We start from the raw sequence: 20,532 nt of genomic DNA, 5'->3' as shown, positions 1-20,532 counted from the left end.
ACTGAGGTGGAATGAGTCTGTGGAAACTAGCAGTTTTCCCACAGTCCTATATTACCATAATGTCAAGTATACACAGGCTCCCCTAAATACGAGCGCTTGCTCACTTCACGCCTTTCTGGGTGGTGCTGGATTGCTTCACACCAGTTGTTATCTAAAAGAGCTTGTTTTAAAGGTAAATAATACAGGATATAATGTAATGTGAAAACAGTTATACAGACAGCAAACCTAGGGAAAATATAAGGATGAACAGTCTAAATACGTAAAAGTAATAGATAAACTGTTGAAACAGCTTGCTAGCTAAACTGTTTAAATCGTTAGTTAGCGCAATATTGCTAATGGAGAAACGGTTGAAACAACCATCTAACTAAAAGTTATGGATAAAACAGATTGAATTCTTAGTTAAAAGTAGTTAATGGACACAATTTTTTGATTTAGTTGGGAATGCGTAACATAAACACTTATGTAATATCTCATGTAGCAAAAAACAGGAAAAAGTCAGTGAAAGTTGTTTGTGAACCAGCTGAATCAGCTATAACTTATGGATAAACAGCCTAAACTCTTAGCTAACTTAGTTACAATGTATTTTGGTTTATATAGTGAGCTAGAAATAATGGATAAATTTTTGAATTTTGCTTTCAACACTTTGTTTACCGTCATCTGAAACAACATTTGGAAGACGAAGACTGCTGACAATGAAGTCACTAACACTAACACTACTTGAACTCATGTAGCAGGAAACAGGATTTGAATCACTGTGAGTATTCTGTTATATTTTTATTTTTTTGATTGAAGCCCATGCTGAATTAGGATTTCAGTGAAAAAGTTATGTGAATGAAGATGCTGAAACTGCTATGATTCAATTCCAAAGACAAAAACATGATACAGCCAGTTCAGACAGGTGCTACATGCAGCTACAGCGAAATTAGATATGATGAAAAGAATTTTGAAATGTTTTACCAGTTTGGAAGTTCTGCAGAACAATAATACAGGCTCTTCATATATCTCTATACATGTAAACTGTATGTACTATTATGTCTGTTATGTTTGGAGAATGATTCTATTAAGTCAAATGAGGTTTGTCTCTGCTGTCATCTTGTAGATAGGTATCTGATGTTGAAAGATCAATATGACCAAACTCTGCCCTTCCCCTTGATGCCTGCATTATCAGGTGTCAGATGGCAGCAATAAGGCTAATGGAATGATTTGGCTCATAGTCAAGGGCAGATGTGTATGCCAACATGATAGAAGGAACTCAGACTTGCTAAAGACAGAAGACATATACACAAAGAATACTGTGTTGTTTTTTTTCTGATATTTCAGTGGTTGATTATATTTTTAAAAATAATCCATGTAATGAGTAATGCCATGCCTGGAAGAAAGAGCTAAGAAACTTAATATTGTATAGATAATGTTACTTTGCCTTGAAATGGTTTAAAAATCCCATTTCTTTCCCTGTAAAGCAACACAATAATACTGAGCCTGTTCGATTATTAATTAGTTAAAGATGCATCTATTTTTCTGAGCAAACCAATCTGACAAAATTTCTAAGATATATTCATATTTATACATTTACGTTGTGTTTGATCCAAATTATGAATAAAAATGTTTAACATTAAATTATTGGATCAAATTCGGATTCTTACTAAGAATTATTTCTATGGATCAGCTCAAAACAGAATTCACATGAGTTTAAATAATATCAAACCAGTAGCGTCCCTTAAACTCACATGGTACAGTTTGAATGTTTGATGAGCAGACAGTCATTCACCAAAAAGTTGTGGTTTGCAGGTTTTATGAATCAAAGTAACAAAATTTAAGTTTGCTATTTGTGCTTTTAGGCAGATTTTTTTTTTGACTAAACTAGGCTAATGGTTTTTCCCTATTTACAGTCTGTATGCTTGCAAAGCTTATTTTACTGTGTTCTTTATATTTACTAATATATACTGCAGAGTCTGGTCAATCTACTCATCTAAGACTCTGTATGAAGCTAACACACGTATGTGTGAAAATAGTTCCTTCATTGCAGTTGGCTGAAACTTGCACTGAATGGAAGAAATCATTGCCGCATGAGTGTTTAACGAATGCAGTCGGTTTGCTGCGGTCATGAGGTTCCTTTGCTCTGGTCTTGTGAGTGTGATTTAGACACATTGCTACAGTCAATATACAAAGAGAGGCAGTTGAAGGGAGTGTGTCTGTGTGTGTCTGTCTATCTGTCTGTGTGGTGTGACTGCAGGTAAAAGCGAGACGCCCCGGCTCGTAAAGGGATCCTGACACCATGAATAAATGGAGAGTGGCCGTGGCAGAGAGGTTAAGTTCTCTGGGCAAGGCCTCCTTTTTCACAGGGCTTTCTCCCTATGGATCACGTGGAGTGTGAGGTGACAGTAAATTTTTCATGAGTGGTGTGTTGTGCGTTGTATGGCCATATAGTGCCTTGGTACTAGACGTCCAGGCTGCCATCCCTCTGTCTGTCTGCTCTAAGTCAGTTGTATCTGCAGCCACAAACACCCAGGCTGCTCCGACCCCAGACATCCACCGGCAGCCTTAAGGGTCCAAATGAATTGTTCCTACACTATTAAAACTCAAAGGCAGCACATACGAACTAAAGGGGCCCAAGGGGGGGGGGGGGGGGGGGGGGGGAAGTTGGATGAATTAAAGATGGCCGCGAAAAGAAAAAATTCACAGCTTCAGAGGAAACCGAAGAGGTTGATGACGAAAAGGTGGAGGAAACGAGCCAAAGTTAAAGGAGAGGAGTAATGATGTGACCCATGGGGACACCACACAAAGAGATAAGAGTCAGAAGAAACACAAGAGCGCAGAGAGCTCTGAGAACCAGGAGGCCCCCGAGAGAGAGGAGCCTAAACAAGAGGGGGAAAAGGTAAAAGAGAAAAAGAAGAAAAAGAAAGCAGAAGATGATGCTGAAGCTGCTGCTGTGATGAAGACAATAATGATGCGAGCGAACAAAAAATAACGACCCCTCGACCAATCCCAAAAAGGAGAAATCGGAGAAACTCAAAGAGGAAGTGACTGAAGGGGTCAAGGAGGAAAAGAAGAAAAAGAAGAAGAAATCCTCTGCAGAGACTTCCCAGCGGGAAGAGGAGGACATGGGCTCCAAGGATAAAAAGTCGAAAGAGGGCAAGAAGAAGAAGAGTCTCACGATGACGACGATGAGGAGCCTTTAATTGAGGAGCAAGAAGAGGAAGACTCAAAGAAAAGAAAAAGAAGAAGGGAAAGAAGGATCTGCAGACAGTGATGAGACAAAAAGAAAAAGGGGAAAAATCCAAAAGTAAACAGGTGGACTATGCTGCAATCTACCAGAATGAGCTGCTGAACTACCACACAGACTCCTCTGATGGATATGAAGATGAGTACTACAAAAGAAGGTAAAACTAATGTAGCGCAGTCCAGGAGGCCTCACTATGTGCTGCATTTGAAGTAAGTAAATCTCAGCTCCCTGACATACAGGATTATATATTAGTAAGGTTGCTTGGAGTGTTCACCAACTTGGTCAAACCTTGAATCCAGGTTTCCCCCAGTTCTCCTCAGCTCTGATCAGGAGCACCCAGGGGAATCCCTCTGTGATTGACCTGGGTGAAAGCTCAGTTATGTTCCACATGAATGGAGCAAACAGAGGCTCGGGGGCAGACAGGTGCTGGGTGCCGTCCCAGTCCCAGGAGCTGGGAACATTGCTGGGCAAGAGGCAGGCTGGGAGCCAGGGGAGCTTTCTTAAAGCAGATCAGAGGCTCTCAAACAGTTGGGGACAGGACCCTACAGAGGGACACAAGATGGTTTTGTTATTTTTTGTTTAGTGGGGAGGTGAGTTATATCCACTAAGACAATAAATCAGTGTGGCAATGTAGAGTACAACAGGAAATGCTTTATTTATTTCAGTAACAAGTTGATTATAGACATAAAATGGCTAAAAGTTTCTGATGCACTTGTGATGGAGCTGTTTTAGAATGATCATGAAATAGGTTATATTCATCATTTAATAAAACTAAAAGGTCTATTGCTACCTTCTCCTGAGTTTTCAGGGTGGATTTGTAGTTAAATCCCCAGAAATAGCAGTAAGTGACCTTTCACTTAAGATTATTGTTATATCACTATTCCTATAGTCAAAAGAATCTTATATATGATAAACTCAAACAACAATTTTTACACGCACCTTGATTGTATTTGCAAAGTTCAACTACCAGTATTTCAGTTCACTTGTAGCAACCACAGCGAAGAGATTGTTGCTACATTTAGGCACTCCGTTGGGTAGGTTAGGGACAGATTGTAGTCTTTGTTAGATAAAAGATGTCAAGGTGTGATGTGTTTCCTTTCTAACATTAACTGAAACTATGATATCTCCTCACCTTAACCTTAGTGTTTTTGTTGCACTCAACAATGCAGAAGACTCAGAACACAAACTCTGGCCTAATTAACCAGAGGACTGCCATAAAAGAGCAACCAGCTAAAACTAAGCTGTGTTATGATCAAGGAAATTTCACACAAACACTAAAGAAACTCTGGACTAATTGAAGGTAATGAAGTGCTGGCTCTTTGCCCTGAGTCCGCTGGGATAGGCTCCAGTCCCTATAGAGGATTAAGTGGTGTATAGATAATGGACGAATGGAAGTGCAGATTATGAAAGGAGCAGCGTTTATTACTGTTTAGCATCAGTAGCACCTGTGCACTTGTCTTTGTTCCCTCACTAGGTCACTCAGGTCTCTGACACTCAAGTTTATCTCGGCTCAGTTTTACCAGGCCACTGTCTACCTGATTTTATCAGGTGTCTCTCTTTCTCTTAATTGGTTTTAAAAGCGTGGCTCACTGTTAATTAGGTATCCATGTCTGTGCTGAATTGACTTTGGTCAAATTGTTGTTTATCAGCTCTCTATGTGTTCTTTCCTCCACTTCTGGATGTGTGCAGGTCATTTGTCATCTATCTCCAACTTGCTGAGCGTTTGTCTTTGTGCTCTGTTTCCTAACGTATTTCTTCTTGATGTTTTGGAGTGAACCTACAATAATTCTAATACATTGACTCCTTTAGTCCATCATGACTTCTTTAACATTCACACAAAACAATCAAAACCCTACAGGGACCAAGTCTGCCTGTGTACAGACTGGACTTCACTTTTGTTTTTTCAGTAGAGCTCTGACTCACAGTCTAGTGCCTTGAATTCCACATGGACAGTCACTGTTACGTAATCACAAGACAATGAAGTTTACATTACGCTAGAGTAAGCAGCAGGACTATAGTCTTACCATTGTACATTCAATCCGTGTCGGGCTCATCTCCCTCAAGATTAATGCTGTTGCGGAACTTAAAGAAAGACTGTCTGACTGGTGGTGTCATTTGAAATGGTCCCTAAAAAATGTGGATTCTTTGTTTAGATAAAAACGAATCTAAAACACATAGTACAGCTCAGGTGAGTAGTAATTAATCATTTATCGATGAACCAAGTATTAGACACTGTCTCTAAAAATTAAGGGATTCTGCGGGTAGCATGTATGTCTGTACCATATTTTAAAGCAATCCACAAACCAATAAAGGCCAAACTTCATGCTGGTGCTATAGGTAGAGTCAGGAGATCACTAAAGTCAGTATGATCCATTCTCTGCCACCACCATAAATGTCTGAACACAGTTTATGGCAATCCACCAACATGTAAACATCATAACACAAACTGGATAGATCTTACAGGCTGCTGAGTTGTCGACTTGTTACCTTCTCATCGACTCCTTGCCTTGGTCAGATGAAGACACACTTTGTGAAATGTGAGAGAGGTTTGGCCGGCCTATCATGCCAGACATGGATTCACTGCAGCATTCGCCGCATTAATTCCCTGGCAGGTCTGCATGGAAGGAAACATAATGCTCCCTAATGTTTATAGATTATTGGATGTTGTCTGAGGATGTGACTTTTGTGTTAGTCCTTTTGTTCAACTTATTATTCTTGAAATGAGTCACTGTTTGACATCATAGAATTTATTACCTATGCAAGGACGCATTACTTCAGAACTATGGTTTATTAAAGCACAGTTTCCGTCTCTCCTTGTCTCGCTGATTTCCATTTTTTCTCCTTTCTGTTTCAGTGTATGAGGTGGTCACTGTCACCGGTGATGTAAAAGGAGCCGGGACAGATGCCAATGTGTTTGTTACCCTTTTTGGAGACTTTGGCGTCACGCCAAAGGTTCACCTGGCAAGCAAGTGAGTATAAAAGGGTTTCTGTGTATGCTACTGAATTTTTTTGGATTAATATATTATTTTAAACAGTCTAAATTAGCCCGTAATGGCTCACTGTGCTCTGATTTGTTTGCACTTAACATGTCATATATTGTGTGTTCTTTTTCAGCTAACATAATCAGTAAGCTTTGCTCGTTTGACACCTTTTCAGAGTCAGTTGTTAACTTTTAATGTTTCTATTCTTCTCTGATCCTCCAGCACAGAAAAGAGGTATTTTCTAATCAGTCTGCAAAAGGATGTTTATGATTCTGACCTTGTGTTGAATTGTATTGTGAATATAACGCTGTATGAGAGAGAGTTCCTGTCCAACATTAACCTGATGGTTGTAGAGCCCATGAATCAAGAAAAAAAGGCACAACCTACTGAGATGACATCATTTCAAAACATCTTTGATGTCAGAAAAAGAGAGCATCTTTATCGCAAAGGTTTGGTTGTTAAACAGGAATCTCTTTTCTATACAGCTGAATAACATGTCGGACTCAGAATATCTGGAGTAAGGAGGAACTATGTGACATGGCCGGTCTTCTTTTCCATTTAGAGACAAATGAAAGAAGACCACGATGTCATTTATGTGGATGATCAAATGACTCTCAGGGGATCTTATCAGCAGCAGGCTCCTTTTATCTCTGCACACTTTGATTGACAGATACTTTACCTGTGCAGCGTATAGGATATACCAACTTATTGTTGGCCACTCTGGACCGTGTCACCCACACCTTGTGGTGGTCTCATTCATCCACTTCAGACAGCATCAACATGCCTTGTATTCAGTATCTCTATGCTGTGTGACTGTTGCGTTGCTCAGCTGATGAAATACCATACATAGATGCTGATGAGTCTTTTCTGTTATATAATAAGCATATCGTATAGTAAGGAGTTTCACCTTACTCCGATATATGTTAGGTCCTGCCTGTATTGTGTCATGATTCGTTAAAAGTACCACATAATACAGGTAAGGGAGGGTTGCTTTGTCTCCAAGCATATTTGCCCGACTGAACAGTTGAGGCAGATTAAAAATGCAACTCTTTGGAAATTCAGTGTAATTATAACACATTCAAATTGCATGAATTCCAAAGTTTGCAGTGGGTTTGCTTTCCGCATAATCAGTGTCTCCCCATCATTCTCTTGCAGGTAATTTAACGCTGAGAACGAGGACACGTATTCATGTGTGTTGGGCAGTATTTCATTCTTGGCAGTTTATTGCAGTATATGACACTGTGCACCTTAATTATGTGAGCTCTGGCATTGTCTGTGGGTTGAGTATTGCAGGGAGGGGGAACAGATGGAGATGTGGGTCAGGCACAAAGGCAGGTATTCTCTGTTAATGGAAAAGAGGGTGTCTGATTCACAGTATTTGGCAGAGGGGGTGTGGTGCGCTCACAGGCCCAGTTCACCTCTGTGAGCGGTAGACGTACATGAAGAGGAGGGAGTGATGAAGAGGCTGAGTCTCAGTAAGGTTTCAGATTATACCACTGCCATGGGACCACCAGGGTATCCTAAGCCGGATCAGTCAGGAGATGCCATTTATTGTTCCATTGTTCAGCTCCTTTGTCAGTCTGGACAGTGTATTTTCCTTCCCATAATCTCTCTTAAATTAAAAGAGAGAAAAACTCAATGTGTCTTTCTCACAAATTCTGATATGTTTTTTTCAATTTACAGAAGCCGGACTGCATTTGAGAAGAATAAAACTGATGTTTTTCGGATCAAAACACACAACGTGGGTCCTTTAAAGAAGCTGAGGTACCATATAGCAAACTTAATGTATCAGAAACTTCCTCTACTGACTGTGATAATCTACACTACCAGTCAAATGTTTGGACACACCTTCTCATTCAATGCTTTTCACATATTTGTAATATTTTCTAGATTGTAGATTAATACTGAAGACACTTCATTTACAGTATAATTACATATGTATTGTTTTATAGTTTTGATGTCTTCAGTAGTAATATACAATGTATAAAATAATTAAATAAAAACCATTGAATGAGAAGGTGTGTCCACATTTCTGACTCGTAGGGTAAAGGGAATATATATGCTAAATGCTATAATGTCCCTTTGTTGATGCCATAACTAAGTCCCAGAATGCACAGCTACAGGTCAAAGATCACATCACAGTTTGTGCTTTATAATTAAACTGTGCTCACACAGGATAACACAAGCTTATAGAGAGGATTCCACAGGAACAGTTCTCACTTTTTTCCAGCTGTGCTGCTGGCCATCAAAGGATTCATCCAGTGACAGAAGGTTAAGCTCCATCTGTTGTTGGGAGTTAGAGCCTTTCTCGAGAGGAGGCAGAGTTACATCACTGCCACCACACATGAACACTGAAATGAGGCAGCCAAATGCATTAAAAAGTCAGAGATTGATTAAAGATGCTGCAGATTCTGTACTACATCTTAGAAATGAAGAAGTTGAAAATTAAAGAGTTTCTGTCGCTTTTCCCACGGCATGTTGCACAGTTTTTGGCAAAGCAGTCTCAGGACAACCAGTGCTTTCTATCTCTGTTCACATCATGAGGGGACAGAGTTTTCTCAGCTGGATCTGTTGATATGCAAGCTGAACAGCTGCTCTTGAACATTCTTCACTGTACTGAGCAATTCTAAGTCAAAGATCACTCACTGGTTCTTCAACTATTTTGAAGCTCAACCAAGCTTCAGTGTGCACCAGAAGTTCCAACAGTGTTACAGATAAAATCACAGCTGCTACTGAAGTTGCATATGAGTTCCATCCCCAATAAAACTGATCAAACTCTCTATCTACTGTGAAAAACAAACAAACAAAAGAACCTCTGATATGATTTAGCTCACTGAAAAACCTCAGTATTGGAAGTAAGTCATGAGTGGGGATTATGTAGCAAAACTAGAACTTAACATAAACTTACTTAACTTGTATTCAACAACAGAGTGAACACAGATGTTATTAAATCAGACTCAGTCAATTAAATCAGGTGATAAAAAAAAAAAAAATCACTCCCTATGTGAAGCTTAGACTAAAAACCTAGAAGCTGATCATTTGTGACATTGAAGAGGGAAGGCTTTTACTCATGTCCTGAAGTCTATTAAGCCTGTAGGACTTTATCTGTCTGCATTCAACATGGCAACAATTCATAAATTGAGTGCATTATTCATTTTGTTTTTCTACCCCATCTTGTGCAATCTCCCTGACATTCCTGAAATGTGCGAGCTGCAATGCTTACAGATTGGTCTACCACTGTTGAAATAGAAAAGAAACTAATAAAAGTCCTTGTACATCTGATGTGATGAGCTCATTTGAGATTACCTGCGGGGTAAATTTATGTCAGACTCTGACTCTCCGTTTATCTCCACAGGATCGAGCACGACAACACGGGGATGAACGCCAGCTGGTTCTTGGACAGAGTTGTGGTCACCGACATGATCCGGCCCCATCTGCGCTTTTATTTCGCCTGCAACAACTGGCTGAGTCGAGAGGAGGCTGACAACCTGTTTGTCAGAGACCTGCTGGGCAGCCTGAACCCCATGGACGTCCCAAAATGTAGGTCACATTAGGACAAACACATATCCCAAACACAAAGGTTTACAGAGGTTAAGATAAAATAACAAATGACTAACGACCGAAATACATCCTCCACATTTCAGACAAAACCTCTCGGCTTAAAAATTGCAGTAATATAATGTCTAAACAGTCAGTTATCCGTACGCATGTTTAATTTAAAAAAGCAAGTCATGTTCAATTACTATGCAGCCATCACAAATGAACCGGAATTTATTATCTGATAAAACCTTCAGTGTTAGCAGTATGTGTCTGGCCACTTGTACACAGCAGTGTTTGATGGCCTAAAGATCTTCCTAATGTTTCAGGTTGTAACTGAACTCCATCAGAATGTAATCCTCAGGTAAACCTGCCCATGTGTCCTCTGTTGCAATGCGATATAACATGCTAGCACCTGCAGTCAATCAAGCAGAACGTTGTGAGGCCGAGGCTCAGGTGAAGATGGCAGGACGCTGTGCTGTAAGGGAGTGGTCACAGCAATATGGCACTAATGAAGACACAAACACACACAGACTCACACTGGTATGAATATTTAACATGGAAGCCATCTCAGTGAGGATTAGCAGGAACCTTCCAAATAGCAAGTCTGTTTCATTACGATTACATAGTGCAATCAACATTTTACTACCTTGTTAGTTTTTATAGTGTGTTATTTACTTAAATTACATGTCTTATGTCTCATGTTTTGCAGTGAACAAATACATCGTGAGTGTGTTTACTGCTGATATGAAGGGAAGTGGAACTGATGCTGACGTCTTTCTAAATATCTTTGGAGAGAATGGTGACACAGGTAAGATGGCAACAAAAGGTTTTTTCATTGTTGATTATTTGGTTGATGTACAAAGTAATGTATTAGCATAAAACTATTTAAAAAAATCCTTATCACAGTTTTAAGATTTAAATTTACAATTATGCAAACAGAAAAGTGTTAAATTGTCACACCTATGAAGCTGGGACCACTAAATGTTTAGCATTTTGGCTTGATAAGTGGAATATTTGGCTGTTATTTTAGACTACGTTCACCGATATCAACTAAAGCCATGTCCTCACAGTAACGTCAGTGAATAATACTCATACCAAAATGGTTTGCTTGTTATCAAAGGAGAGAGAAGACTGGACAGCGACAAAGACAACTTTGAACGAGGGTCCGAGGACAAGTTTACAATAGAGGCTCCCAACCTTGGGAGGCTGAGGAAAATCACCATCGGTCACAACAACAGAGGGTCATCAGCTGGATGGTTTCTAGATAAGGCATGTACAACCAGCACATACATGTGTAGCCTTTACATATGTACATAAAGACACTCATGATAGTGTCAAGAAGTTCCTTTGGGATTAATAAAGTTCTGTCTTGTCTTGTAATGTTTCTCCACAGGTGGCAATAGATGACATGGGGAATAAAGAAGTATATGAGTTCCCAGTTAATCGCTGGTTTGCCATGGACGAAGATGATGGCAAAATCCAGAGGGATGTGTTGGTTGGATCCATGCAGCCAATGGGTGAGAAAAAACAAGCTTCAACTCCAATATCCTCACATTTTAGCACACATTTTCAAAGTAATCTAAAATATGGTGCATAGTTTTCGATTTTTCAAAGAGGATAAAACCACTTTTGGATTTAAATGTATGACATGCTTCAAGTCTCTGGAAAGTGTTTCCTATTGAGACAGATGACTGACATTGACTAGAGCAAGTATTTGTAATTTCGACGTGCAATAGACTGTAGAATTCCACAGCCTTGAATAACCTGCTAATGTTATTAGAATCCCACCTTTTTCTTTTCTCATGTCGTACTGATTTATTCACATACTGAAACTGTAAAGCCACCAAGAATTAATTAATGCCCACTTTAGAATACTAATATGAGGCTTGCTATCACTGTAGAAAACACTGGGTTAGGCATTGTTTGAGCTCAATTAAATGTGTTTATAATGAACCCATATGTATGAGAATGATGTGCAATAGCAAATAAATAATCTAAAAGTCCACTGGAACAATTTGTTGAGCATCTAACAGCAGATGAACAGAGTTAACGAGTGGTGGATTTACTTAGGTTCTATCAGCTGATGAGTTAAACATTTTCTACAGAAATTGATAGAGAACATAAATACTTAAAAGGCATGGCTGTTTTACTCAGTTAAAGAAGCAACTGTTTGCTAGTAAGTCCACTGTCAACTTAAAAACTAATGATGATTTTAATGGTTATGTCAACGTCCACACTTTAGGCCAAAAAATATTGTAAAATTAATAAATGGATGCAGGCAATAATGATACATTGTGTTCTAATTCAGTGTTAAACAGGCAATATTTTGTGTATTTTTGTGGATCTACTTAGGAATCGTTTACAATGTGCAAGTGATGACTGGAAATGTGAGAGGTGCGGGGACCAACTCTAAGATCCACATGGTCATGCACGGCGCCAAGGGCATAAAAAACAGTGGCAAAGTTTTCCTTGAGGGTGGTGCTTTCGAGCGCGGACTCATTGACATTTTCAATGTGGAGATTTGTGAACTGATCAGCCCGCTCAGCAGAGTCACCATCGGGCATGACAATGGTGCCGTGGGCGCTGGATGGTACTGTGAAAAGGTACTATGAGCTTCCTATTTGTTACAGAGTGGTTCTCAGAGTGTCATTCATCCTCCAAGCACCGTTTCCCTTCCAGGTGGTGATATACTGTCCGTTCACGGGCATTGAGCAGACATTTCCATGTGGGATGTGGCTGGATGAGGACGAGGGGGATGGACTGATTGAGAGGGAGCTGTATGAGATGGTCTCTCTCAGGCAGAAAAAACAGAAAAGTGGGTGGCCTTTACTCTATGAAAGAACAACATTTCACACATATTAACAATTCAAATCACATTTGTAGGTATTCCATGTATATAAGAAAAGTTAACTCCTGATTAAGAGCAGCCTACCTTAGCATCACATCTACTCTTTTTTGACTCCAGAGTATCCGTGGTCCCTGTGGATTTGGACGTCAGATGTGAAGGGCGCCGGCACAGATGCCCAGGTGTTTCTGCAGATCTATGGCGAGAGGGGCAAGTCTGATGAGATCAAACTGGAAAACAACTCGGACAGTTTTGAACAGGGGCAGCTTGATAAATTCATTGTAAGCCTGGGATCATCTGTAAAACTGAGTTCATAACAGCTTGTTTCATTGTTAATTTTTCACACTAAGTAATCTTATTTCAAGTGTGTATTTTACTTTTCTGGGATCCCCGTAGATTGAGATGCCAGACATAGGAAGACTGCTGAAACTGCGCATCTGGCACGAGAAGAGGCATCCATTTGCTGGCTGGCATTTAGCGAAGGTGAAACTCTTGCTCTGCCTTTCTGATATGTCAGTGTAAGCTCTTAATTCTGTTGTAGACTATCAGCTCTGGGCAGTGACTTCGGCACTGATTTAGAGTTTAATCTTGCACCTGAGACTATGAGTAAATCATACTGCAATTCACAGTATTTTACAGACAAATCCCCAGTTTTCTGTGGATGGTAATGCTGGTGGATCAGTTGATCCCATTGGTCCTGATAGAAGCATCTCAACCATTCTTAAATTTTGCAGAGGCACGGATAATCATATCAATTGCAATCATAGCTATTGTTATCCCTTGCTTTTTCTTTAGCATTTATCATTTTAAGTACAACCTCTCACAAAAATGAGGGATTGTCCTCATTTTTTATTTTCCAATTTAAGAGCACCCACCTGCATAATCAATCACATTCCCATTAGCGACAGCTGCGCTAATCGACAGATGTTTGCATGTTGTGGCACTTAACTTAAAAGGTTATAATGGTAAGCATTATGGCTGTTAAAAATCAACACATTAGCATTGTCCTTGGAAGCATCTTAGTGTGCTGACGTGAACATTTAAGCTCTACTATCTAAAACTTCTGCTTCACATTGATGCTAGCAGGACTAAAGACTTTAATTGTTCTGGTAAATGCATATTAATGACATTGCTGCAGTCTTTATTTGTGTAAAGAGAAGATCATAGACCAGAGATGCCCAATAACATATATGTTATGTTCCAATGGTGATTTTCTGCAGGTCACTTTGCTCAAGACCCTTACCATGGAGAAATATTCTTTTGAATGTGGCCGTTGGTTGGACATCAATGAAGATGACAATGAGATTGTCAGAGAGCTTCCAGCTACAGGAGCAGTCATTGATGAGCCGCTGCCCTGTAAGAACTGAAAACATACTGCACACAAACTGGCAGTTCACAGTCAACAGTGTCAAGTCATTTTTTAAAGATCTGGACATTGTAGGAGTCCTGAGTGAATGTAGCTGCTGTGTGTAATATGTGTCCTCTGTTTACTTTTTAGTGATAAAGTATCGTGTCACCATCTGCACTGGTAACGTCAGTGGCAGTGGCACCGACGCCAGCGTTTTCCTCAATATTATTGGTGACCTGGGTGACACAGGGGAGCGACTCATGTTTATGAGCAAAAACAATGTCAACAAATTTGAAAAGGGCAACGTGAGTGCATTGTTAAATAGAAACTAATACTAAAATAGGTGAATATTGTTTGTAAAGTAGACTGTCAGCATCTTTACCCAACTGTCTCTCTGTCTTCCCTCAGCATGATGAGTTTCTTATTGAGTCAGTGACCTTGGGCCAGGTGCGCAAAGTCCGTGTAGGTCACGATGGCCGCGGTGGAGGCTGTGGTTGGTTCCTTGATAAGGTGATGGTCAGAGAGGAGGGCCAGCCGGAGTCTGCAGCTACTGAGTTCCCCTGTTTCAGGCAAGGCAATACTTTACACAACTTACAGCGGTAGTTCACATTTGTGGAAACACACTTATTTGCTTTCTATGAGAAGATCAGTTGCACCGCAGAGTAAACATGAAGCCAAAGCCAGCAGCCACTTCACCACATTTTAGCATTTTCACTGGATGCAAGGAGAAACAGCTCGCCTGGCTCTTAATTTAAACAATGCACATATCAGCACCGCTTAAGCTCTCTACTCACATGGTATCAGCATGTAAAAGGGCCAAGTTGAAGCTTTGCAGAGATCTCTGTGTAAGACTGTTTATTGGCATAAACTCAGCTGATTGATGATTGATGACACTTGTGCAGTTTCTGGACATTTTCTGCTCCTATCATATTTCTATTCACTATTGGAAAATTTTTCAATGCAACATAAAGTCCTGCACCTCTATGGAAACAGCACAGCTATGGCTCTGTTTTGCAGTACAGTTAAGTTATAATGCCATAAATAAATTGAATCTTTTTATTTATTTAACAAAAAATTCTACTTACCTGCCTTGTGTAAAAATAGCCTGCAGTTCAGCCCAGTTCTGCCGAAAAGTCCCTGAATTTGAATCACTAATAACTTGTCAGTAGCACTAAGGAGTGCAGAATTTTTATTTTTGTGACATGATCTGATTTGAGTTAATCGGTCATTTTTTAGAAATTTTTAGATGAGTCATGTAGATCAGTGTTTTTTGATTGCATCTCACACCTTCATGTTTAGATTTGTTTCATTTTGGAGTTGCCAATCATGATATGTGCAAGGGTTGTCAAAAAGTTTGAATTGTGACGATTCTTTCAGTTTTTACAATTTATTGTTCTGATAAATGATTAAGCCCATAATAAGCATACAGGCATGAGAGCAATATTGATTGTCTCATCTCACACTCAGCAAGAAAAAATAAGTGTATTTTCCAACATTTTTTAGTATTCCTTTAAATGATTAATTGTTTTTTGATGTTAAATATACATTTTTTTCTCAAATTACTGAATCTGAAACCCACTGAGTCACATGGTAGATGGACAAAATAGTCCCTACAGTTGTAAAACCCTCTTAAGTGATGTAAATTGGCCACGGTTATGTCCACTAGTTCTCCAGTGGCATGTGTTTAAGTAGTTAGGCAGCTGATAGATGAGTTTGCCATTACAAATGGACACTAAATGCATGCGGCCAGCCAGTTCTCTCCCTGTGTAACTGGAGCCAAACCGCAAGGCTGAGGTGCAGTGTTACTTCTGGAGGAGTCTCTTCCTGTCTGTCCATCTTGTTAATAGGGAAAGGTTTGATAGCATCCGATGCAGAAACAGTGTAGAACAGCTAATTGTTTCGTTGCTTTAGAGCAGGGGTGTCAAACTCATTTTGGTCCAGGGGCCGCATACAGCCTAATTTAATCTCAAAGGGGCCGGACCAGTAAACTTATAGCATAATTACCGAGAAGTAACAGTAAGTCTAAGTTATTCCGACGTTTTAGTGCAAAGGAGAACAAGTATATTTGAAAAATCTTTACATGTAATGAATTGTCCTTTTAAAAATTATATTAGAAACAACCAGAGATTAAATTAAGTGCAATTTCAACAACACTATGACTCAGTTTAACATTTAATTGTGTGCATTGTGCATTACAACTGATCACAGTGATTGTACAATGGCACAACATATTTAGTCACAGGTATGTGTCACTTAAAAACATAGTCCTGGAATTACAAAAAAACATCAAACTTATCAAGATATAGAAATTTTTTGAAGTCCGTTTTCCACATCTGGAAAGTAACTATGAACACCTAAATTAACTGCACACCTTTAAATCTAAACTAGCAGCTATTTTATACAAACAGTTAAGAAAGTAAAGTTGTCACCTGCCTTGTTTATGTATAAATGTACATGTAAAATATACATTAAAAACTACATACATAACATGGATGCATCCATTAGAAATAATATTCCACTCAACCAAACACTTTTGTAGTGAATCTGATGACCAACACTGAATTTCACAGTATTTACTACAGCAGCAAGTTTTCATTTAGCAACTGTTTTTCCCCCTAGGGCAACAATGTTTAAAGCAGCATTTTACAGGATTTATTCTTGCTTTGTATAGAGTTTTGCCTTGCTTGTCCTACTCATGTTTTGTTCTCTCTCTCTCTCTCGCTGTGTGTGTGTGTGTGTGTGTGTGTGTGTGTGTGTGTGTGTGTGTGTGTGTGTGTGTGTGTGTGTGTGTGTGTGTGTGTGTGTGTGTGTGTGTGTGTGTGTTTAATATCAGTGTGTGTGTGTGTGTGTGTGTGTGTTTAATGTCATTCCATTTCCTCAAGAGGGTGAAAAATCTTAGGACACTTAAAATGTTTAATATTTTTCAGTGAATACTTAAACTGGTGAAATGCCATTATTAAAATGCATAGATCGGATCCAAGGTTGTTATTTATTGTATGTTTGGATATAATTTTATTTTTTGTGCATGTTGAATTCTATTAAGAAATGGGCGTAGGATTTTCTTGAATTTGAGAGATTACGTCTTACAACATTATTCTGATTGTAAAGTTATAAATAGGCAAAAAATACTTTAATCTTCTTACCACATGTTTTCATTTTCAGGGACATGTAAGGGATGGGAGGGTTGACCTCATTCTGTGTTTACTCCTACAGAAATACTTTTGTCAGTTTCCAATGTATTTCTCTTCAGGTGGTTGGACCGTAATGAAGATGACGGACAGATTGTCCGTGAGTTAGTCCCAGCTGGAGATGGACTACGTCTCTTCAGTGAGTGCATAAAGAACATTTTAATCAAGGATTCATATTGGATATATAAATTGCACTAAAGCACATACTTTTGCTCCTCTTTAGATGTCAACTATCACATCGCAATCAAGACAGGTAGCGTGAATGGGGCCAGCTCCGACTCCAAGGTGTTTGTGAAGCTGTATGGGGAAAAGGGTGATACTGACAAGGTGATACTGGCAGTGTCTGACAATGACCTCAGCAATTACTATGAGACGGGACAAACAGACATCTTTATATTGGAAACCTTTGACATTGGAAAGGTAAATTCTTTAGACACACAGTATAAACCTCAAAGTCCAGACATTTCTTTGTGTTGCTTAATTGTATTTTATCTGTTTTATTCTGTGTTTGCAGATTAACCGTCTTCTGATTGGTCACACCAATGAAGGCCTGCGGGCTGGATGGTTTCTGGATAGTGTGCAGATCTCTGTTCCAGTTCATGGGATGCAGTACATGTTCCCAAGCGACCGCTGGCTCTGCAAAGATGAGGCTGATGGAAAAGTGGAGGTGGAGATCTATCCCAGTGAGGTCTTGGAAATCGAACAATGTAAATGAGAAAAACATAAAAAGTTCCATCGTAATTAATCATTTTAGACAGCATGAAGTAAACTGAAATATCTTTACAACAGTCTTTCCTGTTGCCATAATGCCATCATGCCTCTCTCTTACAGTGATCAACTACGAAGTAACCGTGGTCACAGGTGATGTGCGTGCAGGTGGGACCAATGCTAATGTCTTCTGTCAGATCTATGGAGATGAAGGAAAAACGGAAGTCCTCGCTCTAAAAAGTCGCTCCAACAATTTTGAACGTGGCACCACGGAGATCTTTAAGGTCTGTATTTGGCCTTGTGTTATCTCCATGTCTGTTGGATACTAACATTCCTGGTTTGACTGCTGTTTCGTTCCCACAACCCAGATTGAAGCTTTGGATGTTGGTAAGATCTACAAGATGCGTATCTACCATGATGGGAAAGGTATTGGAGACGGCTGGTTCCTGGAGACGGTGGACATCAAACGGTTGACAATGGCTATGGTGCAAGTTGAGGTGAAGAAAGAGGAGACCACTAAGAAAGACAAGAAGAAGGACAAGAAAAAGAAGAAGAAAGATGAAGAGGAGGAAGTAGAGATAATTGAGCAGCTGCAGGAAGTGGTGGAGACATTTACTTTTCCCTGTAACCGCTGGCTGGCCAAGGATGAGGAGGATGGGGAGATCGTGGTTGAGTTGCTGACTGAAGACAATGAAGAGCTGGAGTGTAAGTCGAGCATGAATGCAATGCGTTGACACCCTGATATCTGCCTCTAAAGGCTGCAAAGCAATGTTCTAATTGTGACATTCTCAGTCAAATTTGGCAAATGTCACCCTATGAATTATGATAATGTCACTGATGATTTACTGATGTTTTCCTGCTAGTGAACTCATATGAGGTTCATGTGTTCACTGGGACAATGTTTGGGGCGGGAACTGATGCCAACGTCTACGTCAACATCTACGGAGAGACTGGTGACACGGGGGAGCGGCGGCTCAGAAGGTCCAACAACCTCAACAAATTTGAGAAAGGAGAGGTAAACTTTGTGGGCTGACGGTCGAAGCTAAATGTGGCTACTAGAGTGTTAATATAAACCTCTCTGTGTAACAACTACAGTTTGGCACTTGAAAATATTCACTGTCCTGTCAAGAGTTACAAGTGAAGCCTGAGGACCGTTAGCTTAGCTTAGCATGAATATAGAGGATATCCTAGTCCTAGTCATCCTTGCTCTGTCCAAAGGTAAAACAAATCTGCCTACTGGCACCTCTAAAGTTATTTATTAATTCCTTTTTAATAAAACATAGAGTTAAAATGGTAAGTTGTTGTTTTTGTTTGTTTGTTTTTCTAATTGCTAATAACTGCATGTCTCCGGGAAGCCACTGCACTAGGACAATTTCTAGTTGTAATTGTTCATTTGATTTTTGTTTATATTAAACCAACAACACATACCCTACTTACTAGTTAGCATTCAGAGCTTCATGGAGCAATATACAGCGTCTAATTAAACTATAGGACATGTTACATCTTCTCTTCATGACTCTTATAACATTACCAAGAAGCATGTTGTTGCCTTTGGTTCTCTGCAGAGACTTTATTCTTTCACTGTTCATTATGTGCTGTAAAGCTTGTTATCACTGATACTGTTTTGCTGGCTAAGCCGCTTGTCAAACAAATGTTGGATCTCAGGAACCTTGTAAGTTAAATAAAGATCAAGTAAATAAGTAATGAGGTTCTCATGAACTGCTAACCTGTGGCATTTCTTGACCCTTTGTCACCGGTTCGTTCTTATGTGACCCAGGAGGACATTTTCAACATCACGGCAGTCGACCTGGGGATCCTGAAGAAGCTGAGGATCCGACATGACAACAGCCAGGCCAGTGCTGGCTGGTTTTTGGACAGAGTGGAGATTGTAGACAATAAAGACGACACCACGTAAGTCATGAAGATGTTAGTGAGACAGCAGTGATCCATCAGGAATATAATTGAATTTGACTGCATCTTTATACAAATCCCTTGTATAATTTAACAGATTTTTTAAAATAAATATTTGAATCCTCACAATTTAATGAGTGATGCCAAATCAGTGACTCAGGCTTCACAGAAGGGCATCATCCTACAGAGCAGACTGAGCCTTTGCACATTAAATGTCTGTAGAGCTCCACTGTGTGGTGTGAAATGGTAAAATATTCTGACTTGGGATCCTTTCAAAGAAGCTATAGCCCTACATGGAGACTCTTACTATCCCAGTATCCCTATATGCGGCATGCTGTACACAGCATTCTTATGGTGCATATTGTGCTTTAGGTACTTTTTTCCTTGTAAACGCTGGCTAGCTGTTGATGAGGATGATGGACAGCTTGCCAGGGAGCTGGTTCCTGTGGATGAGGCGTTCATGAAGAAGGGAGATGATGATGAAGAAGACTCTGAAGCTACACTGGGCCTGGAACAGAAAGGTGAGAGCAGCGTAATGGTTGCACTGAGAAAGAGAGCAATGGTAGCGAAGTATCAAACTGGCTCAACCTTTCGTACCTTAATTAATACGGATAATGTACTGAAAAATAACCCAAAGAGGTATATTTTTATTACAGCCATGTCAACAACATACACAGTTCGGTTAAAAACTGGTGACAAGAAGTACGCAGGAACAGATGCTAATGTCTTTATGACCTTGTACGGTACCAAGGATGACACAGGTAATACTTTGAACCATTAGGCTGCAA

General features: G+C 39.7%; 1 protein-coding gene across 1 annotated transcript in view; it reads left to right on the top strand.

The window, feature by feature from the left end:
• The first annotated feature begins 3,230 nt into the window (after positions 1–3,230).
• The window catches only part of LOC110954181 (lipoxygenase homology domain-containing protein 1-like), a 32,285-nt gene continuing 14,983 nt past the window's right edge, over positions 3,231–20,532 (top strand). Inside the window, exons 1-24 of the mRNA XM_022198550.2 lie at positions 3,231–3,380; positions 5,768–5,769; positions 6,078–6,192; positions 7,888–7,968; positions 9,560–9,744; positions 10,454–10,552; positions 10,865–11,013; positions 11,138–11,261; positions 12,097–12,347; positions 12,424–12,559; positions 12,710–12,870; positions 12,986–13,072; positions 13,810–13,945; positions 14,088–14,242; positions 14,346–14,506; positions 17,188–17,264; positions 17,349–17,545; positions 17,640–17,832; positions 17,957–18,117; positions 18,202–18,538; positions 18,697–18,848; positions 19,611–19,744; positions 20,117–20,265; positions 20,401–20,505. Coding sequence (XP_022054242.2) covers positions 3,250–3,380; positions 5,768–5,769; positions 6,078–6,192; positions 7,888–7,968; positions 9,560–9,744; positions 10,454–10,552; positions 10,865–11,013; positions 11,138–11,261; positions 12,097–12,347; positions 12,424–12,559; positions 12,710–12,870; positions 12,986–13,072; positions 13,810–13,945; positions 14,088–14,242; positions 14,346–14,506; positions 17,188–17,264; positions 17,349–17,545; positions 17,640–17,832; positions 17,957–18,117; positions 18,202–18,538; positions 18,697–18,848; positions 19,611–19,744; positions 20,117–20,265; positions 20,401–20,505 — 3,478 coding nt within the window. The 5' untranslated portion in view covers positions 3,231–3,249. The remainder of the gene's footprint in view (positions 3,381–5,767; positions 5,770–6,077; positions 6,193–7,887; positions 7,969–9,559; positions 9,745–10,453; positions 10,553–10,864; positions 11,014–11,137; positions 11,262–12,096; positions 12,348–12,423; positions 12,560–12,709; positions 12,871–12,985; positions 13,073–13,809; positions 13,946–14,087; positions 14,243–14,345; positions 14,507–17,187; positions 17,265–17,348; positions 17,546–17,639; positions 17,833–17,956; positions 18,118–18,201; positions 18,539–18,696; positions 18,849–19,610; positions 19,745–20,116; positions 20,266–20,400; positions 20,506–20,532) is intronic.

Source organism: Acanthochromis polyacanthus, chromosome 18, assembly GCF_021347895.1.
Source record: "Acanthochromis polyacanthus isolate Apoly-LR-REF ecotype Palm Island chromosome 18, KAUST_Apoly_ChrSc, whole genome shotgun sequence".
Classification (NCBI taxonomy): Eukaryota; Metazoa; Chordata; class Actinopteri; family Pomacentridae; genus Acanthochromis; species Acanthochromis polyacanthus.
This window is presented reverse-complemented; position numbering and strand designations above follow the sequence as displayed.